The sequence below is a fragment of the Salvelinus namaycush genome, unplaced genomic scaffold (assembly GCF_016432855.1).
Source record: "Salvelinus namaycush isolate Seneca unplaced genomic scaffold, SaNama_1.0 Scaffold35, whole genome shotgun sequence".
Taxonomy (NCBI): Eukaryota; Metazoa; Chordata; class Actinopteri; order Salmoniformes; family Salmonidae; genus Salvelinus; species Salvelinus namaycush.
In genome coordinates, this window is record NW_024060452.1 from 580467 (window position 1) to 593045 (window position 12579).

Genomic DNA, 12579 nt, shown 5'->3' on the forward strand with positions numbered 1-12579 from the left:
ACATACAGTATAACATCTCTGTCCCTGTGAGTGATGATGGTTCCAGTCTCAGAAACATACAGTATAACATCTCTGTCCCTGTGAGTGATGATGGTTTCAGTCTCAGAAACATACAGTATAACATCTCTGTCCCTGTGAGTGATGATGGTTCCAGTCTCAGAAACATACAGTATAACATCTCTGTCCCTGTGAGGGATGATGGTTTCAGTCTCAGAAACATACAGTATAACATCTCTGTCCCTGTGAGTGATGATGGTTCCAGTCTCAGGAACATACAGTATAACATCTCTGTCCCTGTGAGTGATGATGGTTTCAGTCTCAGAAACATACAGTATAACATCTCTGTCCCTGTGAGTGATGATGGTTTCAGTCTCAGAAACATACAGTATAACATCTCTGTCCCTGTGAGTGATGATGGTTCCAGTCTCAGAAACATACAGTATAACATCTCTGTCCCTGTGAGTGATGATGGTTCCAGTCTCAGAAACATACAGTATAACATCTCTGTCCCTGTGAGGGATGATGGTTCCAGTCTCAGAAACATACAGTATAACATCTCTGTCCCTGTGAGTGATGATGGTTCCAGTCTCAGAAACATACAGTATAACATCTCTGTCCCTGTGAGGGATGATGGTTTCAGTCTCAGAAACATACAGTATAATCTCTGTCCCTGTGAGTGATGATGGTTTCAGTCTCAGAAACATACAGTATAACATCTCTGTCCCTGTGAGTGATGATGGTTTCAGTCTCAGAAACATACAGTATAACATCTCTGTCCCTGTGAGTGATGATGGTTTCAGTCTCAGAAACATACAGTATAACATCTCTGTCCCTGTGAGTGATGATGGTTCCAGTCTCAGAAACATACAGTATAACATCTCTGTCCCTGTGAGTGATGATGGTTCCAGTCTCAGAAACATACAGTATAACATCTCTGTCCCTGTGAGTGATGATGGTTTCAGTCTCAGAAACATACAGTATAACATCTCTGTCCCTGTGAGTGATGATGGTTCCAGTCTCAGAAACATACAGTATAACATCTCTGTCCCTGTGAGTGATGATGTTTCCAGTCTCAGAAACATACAGTATAACATCTCTGTCCCTGTGAGTGATGATGGTTTCAGTCTCAGAAACATACAGTACAACATCTCTGTCCCTGTGAGGGATGATGGTTTCAGTCTCAGAAACATACAGTATAACATCTCTGTCCCTGTGAGTGATGATGGTTCCAGTCTCAGAAACATACAGTATAACATCTCTGTCCCTGTGAGTGATGATGGTTCCAGTCTCAGAAACATACAGTATAACATCTCTGTCCCTGTGAGGGATGATGGTTTCAGTCTCAGAAACATACAGTATAACATCTCTGTCCCTGTGAGTGATGATGGTTCCAGTCTCAGAAACATACAGTACAACATCTCTGTCCCTGTGAGTGATGATGGTTCCAGTCTCAGAAACATACAGTATAACATCTCTGTCCCTGTGAGGGATGATGGTTCCAGTCTCAGAAACATACAGTATAATCTCTGTCCCTGTGAGGGATGATGGTTCCAGTCTCAGAAACATACAGTATAACATCTCTGTCCCTGTGAGTGATGATGGTTCCAGTCTCAGAAACATACAGTATAACATCTCTGTCCCTGTGAGTGATGATGGTTCCAGTCTCAGAAACATACAGTATAACATCTCTGTCCCTGTGAGTGATGATGGTTCCAGTCTCAGAAACATACAGTATAACATCTCTGTTCCTGTGAGTGATGATGGTTTCAGTCTCAGAAACATACAGTATAACATCTCTGTCCCTGTGAGTGATGATGGTTCCAGTCTCAGAAACATACAGTATAACATCTCTGTCCCTGTGAGGGATGATGGTTCCAGTCTCAGAAACATACAGTATAACATCTCTGTCCCTGTGAGTGATGATGGTTCCAGTCTCAGAAACATGCAGTATAACATCTCTGTCCCTGTGAGGGATGATGGTTCCAGTCTCAGAAACATACAGTATAACATCTCTGTCCCTGTGAGTGATGATGGTTCCAGTCTCAGAAACATACAGTATAACATCTCTGTCCCTGTGAGTGATGATGGTTTCAGTCTCAGAAACATACAGTATAACATCTCTGTCCCTGTGAGTGATGATGGTTCCAGTCTCAGAAACATACAGTATAACATCTCTGTCCCTGTGAGTGATGATGGTTTCAGTCTCAGAAACATACAGTATAACATCTCTGTCCCTGTGAGTGATGATGGTTTCAGTCTCAGAAACATACAGTATAACATCTCTGTCCCTGTGAGGGATGATGGTTCCAGTCTCAGGAACATACAGTATAACATCTCTGTCCCTGTGAGTGATGATGGTTTCAGTCTCAGAAACATACAGTATAACATCTCTGTCCCTGTGAGTGATGATGGTTTCAGTCTCAGAAACATACAGTATAACATCTCTGTCCCTGTGAGGGATGATGGTTCCAGTCTCAGAAACATACAGTATAACATCTCTGTCCCTGTGAGTGATGATGGTTCCAGTCTCAGAAACATACAGTATAACATCTCTGTCCCTGTGAGTGATGATGGTTCCAGTCTCAGAAACATACAGTATAACATCTCTGTTCCTGTGAGTGATGATGGTTTCAGTCTCAGAAACATACAGTATAACATCTCTGTCCCTGTGAGTGATGATGGTTCCAGTCTCAGAAACATACAGTATAACATCTCTGTCCCTGTGAGTGATGATGGTTCCAGTCTCAGAAACATACAGTATAACATCTCTGTCCCTGTGAGTGATGATGGTTTCAGTCTCAGAAACATACAGTATAACATCTCTGTCCCTGTGAGTGATGATGGTTCCAGTCTCAGAAACATACAGTATAACATCTCTGTCCCTGTGAGTGATGATGGTTTCAGTCTCAGAAACATACAGTATAACATCTCTGTCCCTGTGAGTGATGATGGTTTCAGTCTCAGAAACATACAGTATAACATCTCTGTCCCTGTGAGGGATGATGGTTCCAGTCTCAGGAACATACAGTATAACATCTCTGTCCCTGTGAGTGATGATGGTTTCAGTCTCAGAAACATACAGTATAACATCTCTGTCCCTGTGAGTGATGATGGTTTCAGTCTCAGAAACATACAGTATAACATCTCTGTCCCTGTGAGGGATGATGGTTCCAGTCTCAGAAACATACAGTATAACATCTCTGTCCCTGTGAGTGATGATGGTTCCAGTCTCAGAAACATACAGTATAACATCTCTGTCCCTGTGAGTGATGATGGTTTCAGTCTCAGAAACATACAGTATAACATCTCTGTCCCTGTGAGTGATGATGGTTCCAGTCTCAGAAACATACAGTATAACATCTCTGTCCCTGTGAGTGATGATGGTTTCAGTCTCAGAAACATACAGTATAACATCTCTGTCCCTGTGAGTGATGATGGTTTCAGTCTCAGAAACATACAGTATAACATCTCTGTCCCTGTGAGGGATGATGGTTCCAGTCTCAGGAACATACAGTATAACATCTCTGTCCCTGTGAGTGATGATGGTTTCAGTCTCAGAAACATACAGTATAACATCTCTGTCCCTGTGAGTGATGATGGTTTCAGTCTCAGAAACATACAGTATAACATCTCTGTCCCTGTGAGGGATGATGGTTCCAGTCTCAGAAACATACAGTATAACATCTCTGTCCCTGTGAGTGATGATGGTTCCAGTCTCAGAAACATACAGTATAACATCTCTGTCCCTGTGAGTGATGATGGTTGCTGTCTCCTTCTCTATCAGAAACTGAGACTGGAAGGACAATCTATCCAGTAGCATTTTTTGTATCTCCATCTGTTCTTAACTGTCTTGCCTAGTTAAAAAAAGGTTAAATAAAAAATGTATTTCAATTAAGAGGTGTGCCTTGTTAAAAGTTAATTTGTGGAATTTCTATCCTTCTTAATGCATTTGAGCCAATCAGTTGTGTTGTGACAAGGTAGGGGTGGTATACAGAAGATAGCCCTACTAGGTAAAAAACCAAGTCCATATTATGGCTAGAGCAGCTCAAATAAGCAAAGAGAAACGACAGTCCATCATTACTTTAAGACATGAAGGTCAGTCAATCCGGAAAAGGTCAAGAACTTTGAACGTTTCTTCAAGTGCCGTCGCAAAAACCATCAAGCGCTATGATGAAACTGTCTCTCATGAGGACCGCTACAGGAAAGGGAGACCCAGAGTTACCTCTGCTGCAGAGGATAAGTTCATTAGTTACCAGCCTCAGATTGCAGCTCAAATAAATGCTTCACAGAGTTCAAGTAACAGACACATCTCAACATCAAATGTTCAGAGGAGTCTGCGTAAATCAGTCCTTCATGCAAAGAAACCAGTACTAAAGTGCTCCAATAAGAAGAAGAGACTTGCTTTGGCCAAGAAACACGAGCAATGGACATTAGACCGGTGGAAATCTGTCCTTTGGTCTGAGGAGTCCAAATTTGAGAGTTTTGGTTCCAACCGCAGTGTTTTTGTGAGACGCAGAGTAGGTGAACGGATGATCTCCGCATGTATGGTTCCCACCGTGAAGCATGGAGGAGGAGGTGTGATGGTGTGGGGGGGGGGGGGGGGGCTTTGCTGGTGACACTGTCAGTGAATTATTTGATCAATTCAAGGCACACTTAACCAGCATGGCTACCACAGCATACTGCAGCGAGACACCATCCCAACTTGTTTGCACTTAGTGGGACTATCATTTGTTTTTCAACAAGACAATGAACCAACACACCTCCAGGCTTTGTATGGGCTATTTGACCAAGAAGGAGAGTTATGGAGTGCTGCATCAGATGACCTGGCGTCCACAATCACCCGACCTCAACCCTATTAAGATGGTTTGGGGATGGGTTGGAGCGCGGAGTGAAGGAAAAGCAACCAACAAATGCTCAGCATATGTGGGAACTCCTTCAAGACTGTTGAAAAATTATTCCAGGTGAAGCTGGTTGAGAGAATGCCAAGAGTGTGCAAAGCTGTCATCAAGGCAAAGTGTGGATACTTTGAAGAATCTCAAATATAAAATATATTTTGATTTGTTTAACAAGAATTTAAGCTTTCTGCCAACATCAGATATGTCTATGTCCTTGGATTTTTTGTTGTTACTTACAACCCTTGGAGTAGGCTTGTCCAAACCTTTGACTGGTACTATATTTAGTTGGATAACCTGTATTACATAATGCAGTGTGTCCTAAATCTCTCCTCCAGTACCCACAGCCGTTACATTTATAGATCAACTCTATTATTAGCACCTGTTTGAACTACAGCGCTTGATGTTAAATTGTGGCCAACAACACTAAGATTCAGAGATCTTTCTCTCGCTCTGCTTTCTCTCTCTCTGCTTTCTCTCTCTCTGCTTTCTCTCTCTCTGCTTTCTCTCTCTCTGCTTTCTCTCTCTGCTTTCCCTCTCTCTGCTTTCTCTCTCTCTGCTTTCTCTCTCTGCTTTCCCTCTCTCTGCTTTCTCTCTCTCTGCTTTCTCTCTCTCTGCTTTCCCTCTCTCTGCTTTCTCTCTCTCTGCTTTCTCTCTCTCTGCTTTCTCTCTCTCTGCTTTCTCTCTCTCTGCTTTCTCTCTCTCTCTGCTTTCTCTCTCTCTCTGCTTTCTCTCTCTCTGCTTTCTCTCTCTGCTTTCTCTCTCTGCTTTCTCTCTCTCTGCTTTCTCTCTCTCTGCTTTCTCTCTCTCTGCTTTCCCTCTCTCTGCTTTCTCTCTCTCTGCTTTCTCTCTCTCTGCTTTCTCTCTCTCTGCTTTCTCTCTCTCTGCTTTCTCTCTCTCTCTGCTTTCTCTCTCTCTGCTTTCTCTCTCTCTGCTTTCTCTCTCTCTGCTTTCTCTCTCTGCTTTCTCTCTCTCTGCTTTCTCTCTCTCTGCTTTCTCTCTCTCTGCTTTCTCTCTCTCTCTGCTTTCTCTCTCTCTGCTTTCTCTCTCTCTGCTTTCTCTCTCTTTGTGCTTTCTCTCTCTCTCTGCTTTCTCTCTCTCTGCTTTCTCTCTCTCTGCTTTCTCTCTCTCTGCTTTCTCTCTCTCTCTGCTTTCTCTCTCTCTGCTTTCTCTCTCTCTGCTTTCTCTCGCTCTGCTTTCTCTCTCTCTGCTTTCTCTCTCTGCTTTCTCTCTCTGCTTTCTCTCTCTCTGCTTTCTCTCTCTCTGCTTTCCCTCTCTCTGCTTTCTCTCTCTGCTTTCTCTCTCTCTGCATTCTCTCTCTCTGCTTTCTCTCTCTCTGCTTTCTCTCTCTCTGCTTTCTCTCTCTCTCTGCTTTCTCTCTCTCTGCTTTCTCTCTCTCTCTGCTTTCTCTCTCTCTGCTTTCTCTCTCTCTCTGCTTTCTCTCTCTCTGCTTTCTCTCTCTGCTTTCTCTCTCTCTGCTTTCTCTCTCTCTGCTTTCTCTCTCTCTGCTTTCTCTCTCTCTGCTTTCTCTCTCTCTGCTTTCTCTCTCTTTGTGCTTTCTCTCTCTCTCTGCTTTCTCTCTCTCTGCTTTCTTTCTCTCTCTCTCTGCTTTCTCTCTCTCTGCTTTCTCTCTCTCTGCTTTCTCTCTCTCTGCTTTCTCTCTCTGCTTTCTCTCTCTCTGCCTTTTCTCTCTCTGCTTTCTCTCTCCTCAGACTCATGGAGGAACGTGAGGGTGAAGGAGGATGTAGCAGAGGTGATGCTCCAGAAGCTGAGAGACAAGACAGAGTTCACTGTGCTGGCCACTCTGAAGCAGGAGAGACTCAACTCTGGAGTCCTGCTCTCCATACACTATGCAGAGCACAGGTAAGACACAGTCCTCTCCATACACCATGCAGAACACAGGAAGACACAGTCCTCTCCATACACCATGCAGAACACAGGAAGACACAGTCCTCTCCATACACCATGCAGAACACAGGAAGACACAGTCCTCTCCATACACCATGCAGAACACAGGTAAGACACAGTCCTCTTCATACACCATGCAGAACACAGGTACGACACAGTCCTCTTCATACACCATGCAGAACACAGGTACGACACAGTTCTCTTCATACACCATGCAGAACACAGGTACGACACAGTCCTCTTCATACACCATGCAGAACACAGGTACGACACAGTCCTCTTCATACACCATGCAGAACACAGGTACGACACAGTCCTCTCCATACACCATTTGGAACACAGGTACGACACAGTCCTCTCCATACACCATGCAGAACACAGGTACGACACAGTCCTCTTCATACACCATGCAGAACACAGGTAAGACACAGTCCTCTTCATACACCATTTGGAACACAGGTACGACACACATCTTGACTTAGAAACCATTTGTGTGCTATTATGTAACGGAGGTAAGAACGTGCCATAAACTCACTCCACAGCTAGCTCATAATGTTGCCAATGGTGCTATCGAATTGGATCATTTTCTATAGCTCAATCTGGTCTTACCTTGTCAAGCGGGCGGACACTTGTATTTGAGAGGTAGAGGACCCTGGTTGAAGTCCAGTCAGAGACATTATAGAGGACCCTGGTTGAACTCCAGTCAGAGACATTATAGAGGACCCTGGTTGAAGTCCAGTCAGAGGCTGGTTCAGGCAAGCAGCACTATATGCTAAGCTAGCACAATGGCTATTTTATACAGTAGAGTCAGTAAAAACAGCTGACGGGGGCTCCATCAGAGGAGGCTGGTGAAGGGAGGATGGCTCATAATAAATGGATGAAATGAAGTGAAGTGAATGGTATAAATAAACAGGCGTTTGATGCGATCCCATTAATTCCGTTCCAGCCATTACTATGAGCCAGTCCTCCCCATTTAAAGTTCCGCCAGCCACCACTGGACTCCATATGTGGACCCTGTAATAAAGAGGCAAGAACCTGAAAAGTCCGGGCCTCGGGTAACGGCAGTACAATGCTGACCTACACCAACTAGTCATACAGATCAGACTGTGTACCATCTGTCAAGATTTCCCAAGTGTCATTTTATAAAGTTCAGCCTGCCATTGTTTTTATTGTGTGGGATTTGGGCATGGATTTCATGAGGTCATTTGAACAGTAGTATTTGCACTTCACTGCCAAGGCTCTGTTTATTGTCTTGAAGACAGGCCATATTAGGTTAAACAGTCAGATTATGTTGTTGTCTTGAAGACAGGCCATATTAGGTTAAACAGTCAGATTATGTTGTTGTCTTGAAGACAGTCCATATTAGGTTAAACCGTCAGATTATGTTGTTGTCTTGAAGACAGGCCATATTAGGTTAAACAGTCAGATTATGTTGTTGTCTTGAAGACAGTCCATATTAGGTTAAACAGTCAGATTATGTTGTTGTCTTGAAGACAGGCCATATTAGGTTAAACAGTCAGATTATGTTGTTGTCTTGAAGACAGTCCATATTAGGTTAAACAGTCAGATTATGTTGTTGTCTTGAAGACAGGCCATATTAGGTTAAACAGTCAGATTATGTTGTTGTCTTGAAGACAGTCCATATTAGGTTAAACAGTCAGATTATGTTGTTGTCTTGAAGACAGGCCATATTAGGTTAAACAGTCAGATTATGTTGTGTCTTGAAGACAGTCCATATTAGGTTAAACAGTCAGATTATGTTGTTGTCTTGAAGACAGTCTATATTAGGTTAAACAGTCAGATTATGTTGTTGTCTTGAAGACAGGCCATATTAGGTTAAACAGTCAGATTATGTTGTTGTCTTGAAGACAGTCCATATTAGGTTAAACAGTCAGATTATGTTGTTGTCTTGAAGACAGTCCATATTAGGTTAAACAGTCAGATTATGTTGTTGTCTTGAAGACAGGCCATATTAGGTTAAACAGTCAGATTATGTTGTTGTCTTGAAGACAGGCCATATTAGGTTAAACCGTCAGATTATGTTGTTGTCTTGAAGACAGTCCATATTAGGTTAAACAGTCAGATTATGTTGTTGTCTTGAAGACAGTCCATATTAGGTTAAACAGTCAGATTATGTTGTTGTCTTGAAGACAGGCCATATTAGGTAAACAGTCAGATTATGTTGTGTCTTGAAGACAGTCCATATTAGGTTAAACAGTCAGATTATGTTGTTGTCTTGAAGACAGTCCATATTAGGTTAAACAGTCAGATTATGATTGATCCCCCTTTTCATTGTTCCGACCTCCAAGGACAGCTTTATATGGATTTTTTCATTTTCTTTAATCTTAAATAAATCCTTTGGGAGAACCAAAGCTAAGCAGCTTGTCCTTTCTTCAGTTGAAGCATTCCATCCCTCCATCCTTCTGATTTTCCTCTGTCCTTTTTGTAATGGCTTCAATCTATCCCTTCATCCATCCATTCCTCTATTCCTCCACCCCTACATCGTTCTCTCTTTCTTCCCAATCACTTATGTAATGGCTTCAATCTATCCCTTTATCTATCTATCTATCTATCTATCTATCTATCTATCTATCTATCTATCTATCTATCTATCTATCTATCTATCTATCTATCTATCTATCTATCTATCTATCTATCTATCTATCTATCTATCTATCTATCTATCTATCTATCTATCTATCTATCTATCTATCTATCTATCTATCTATCTATCTATCTATCTATCTATCTATCTATCTATCTATCTATCTATCTATCTATCTATCTATCTATCTATCTATTCAATTCAAGGGGCTTTATTGGCATGGGAAACGTGTTAACATGCCAAAGCAAGTGAGGTAGATAATATACAAAAGTGAAATAAACAATAAAAATGAACAGTAAACATTACACATACAGAAGTTTCAAAATAATAAAGACATTACAAATGTCATATTATGTATATATACAGTGTTGTAACAATGTACAAATGATTAAAGTACACAAGGGAAAATAAATAAGCATAAATATGGGTTGTATTTACAATGTTGTTTGTTCTTCACTTCTTCACAAATCTTGCTGCTGTGATGTCACACTGTGGTATTTCACCCAGTAGACATGGGAGTTTATCAAAATTGGGTTTGTTTTCGAATTCTTTGTGGATCTTTGTAATCTGAGGGAAATATGGGTCTCTAATATGGTCATACATTTGGCAGGAGGTTAGGAAGTGCAGCTCAGTTTCCACCTCATTTTGTGGGCAGTGTGCACATAGCCTGTCTTCTCTTGATAGCCATGTCTGCCTACGGCGGCCTTTCTCAATAGCAAGGCTATGCTCACTGAGTCTGTACATAGTCAAAGCTTTCCTTAAGTTTGGGTCAGTCAAATCAAATCAAATCAGATGTATTTATAAAGCCCTTCTTACATCAGCTGATATCTCAAAGTGCTGTACAGAAACCCAGCCTAAAACCCCAAACAGCAAGCAATGCAGGTGTAGAAGCACGGTGGCTAGGACAAACTTCCTAGAAAGGCCAAAACCTAGGAAGAAACCTAGAGAGGAACCAGGCTATGAGGGGTGGCCAGTCCTCTTCTGGCTGTGCTGGGTGGAGATTATAACAGAACATGGCCAAGATGTTCAAATGTTCATAAATGACCAGCATGGTCAAATAATAATAATCACAGTAGTTGTTGAGGGTGCAGCAAGTCAGCACCTCAGGAGTAAATGTCAGTTGGCTTTTCATAGCCGATCATTAAGAGTATCTCTACCGCTCCTGCTGTCTCTAGAGGTCAGGTATTCTGCCACTGTGTACTCTCTGTTTAGGGACAAATATCTATCTATCCTTCCTTCCTTCCATCCATCCATCCATCTAATTATTTTTCCTTACAATCATTTATGTAATGGCTTCAATCTATCCCTTCATCCCTCCATACTTACACTCCTTTCTGCAGATGGGTAAACAGACAGAGGCGTATCTCGGATGATGGATTGTCTGTAGTCGGTGTTGGAGAAAGACCTGTGACATTATCTCCCCCCAGACACAGTATTGATGACATGGCCTCTAAGGTCACAGTCAACCTGTCATCTTCCTTTATCTCATGGATCAGTGCTTTATTAACACACACACACACACACACACACACACACACACACACACACACACACACACACACACACACACACACACACACACACACACACACACACACACACACACACACACACACACACACACACACACACACACACACACCTCTCAAGTTTGAATTGCTAACTCAGTCCAGTCTCTAGATGAATGTGCCAGACAGCCAGACAGATAGTCAGACAGCCAGCCAGCCAGCCAGCCAGCCAGCCAGCCAGCCAGCCAGACAGACAGACAGACAGACAGACAGACAGACAGACAGACAGACAGACAGACAGACAGACAGACAGACAGACAGACAGACAGACAGACAGACAGACAGACAGACAGACAGACAGACAGACAGACAGACAGACACATTCAATCCTAGTAGGACTGTCTTGCTGCAGCTGGTGATGCTTAGTTTGCTTAGTTTAGTTTGATGTGATAAGGAAGCAGAAGGAATAAGGAAGCACAGTGATAAAGGAGTGTACATGCAACTCACATCCAAACACACACACACACACACACACACACACGCACACGCACACGCACACACACATGTTTAAGATGTGGATTACAGCAGCTGCAGTGATAGGATCGTGTATGAAACCAGGCGATGAGGAAGTTGCAGAGGATAGTAGTGTGTGTGAGAGGATAGTCAGATAGTCTGGCTGGGGGTTCTCATCAGAGAGATGAATACTCTGGCTGGGTGTTCTCATCAGAGAGATGAATACTCTGGCTGGGGGTTCTCATCAGAGAGATGAATACTCTGGCTGGGTGTTCTAATCGGAGAGATGAATACTCTGGCTGGGGGTTCTCATCAGAGAGATGAATACTCTGGCTGGGTGTTCTCATCAGAGAGATGAATACTCTGGCTAGGTGTTCTCATCAGAGAGATGAATACTCTGGCTGGGTGTTCTCATCAGAGAGATGAATACTCTGGCTAGGTGTTCTCATCAGAGAGATGAATACTCTGGCTGGGTGTTCTCATCAGAGAGATGAATACTCTGGCTGGGGGTTCTAATTAGACAGATGAATACTCTGGCTGGGGGTTCTAATCAGAGAGATGAATACTCTGGCTAGGGGTTCTAATCAGAGAGATGAATACTCTGGCTGGGGGTTCTCATCAGAGAGATGAATACTCTGGCTGGGTGTTCTCATCAGAGAGATGAATACTCTGGCTGGGGGTTCTAATCAGAGAGATAAATACTCTGGCTGGGGGTTCTAATCAGAGAGATAAATACTCTGGCTGGGGGTTCTAATCAGAGAGATAAATACTCTGGCTGGGGGTTCTAATCAGAGAGATAAATACTCTGGCTGGGGGTTCTAATCAGAGAGATAAATACTCTGGCTGGGGGTTCTAATCAGAGAGATGAATACTCTGGCTGGGGGTTCTAATCAGAGAGATAAATACTCTGGCTGGGTGTTCTAATCAGAGAGATAAATACTCTGGCTGGGTGTTTTAATCAGAGAGATGAATACTCTGGCTGGGGGTTCTAATCAGAGAGATGAATACTCTGGCTGGGTGTTCTAATCAGACAGACGGATACTCTGGCTGGGTGTTCTAATCAGAGAGATAAATACTCTGGCTGGGGGTTCTAATCAGACAGATGAATACTCTGGCTGGGTGTTCTAATCAGAGAGATAAATACTCTGAATGG

General features: G+C 42.7%; 1 protein-coding gene across 1 annotated transcript in view; it reads left to right on the plus strand.

The window, feature by feature from the left end:
* LOC120040414 (protein NEL-like) overlaps positions 1-12579 on the plus strand; it is a gene marked incomplete at its 3' end in the record, with an annotated part of 74237 nt that overhangs the window by 16187 nt on the left and 45471 nt on the right. The window contains exon 3 of the mRNA XM_038985582.1: positions 6605-6755. Coding sequence (XP_038841510.1) covers positions 6605-6755 — 151 coding nt within the window. The remainder of the gene's footprint in view (positions 1-6604; positions 6756-12579) is intronic.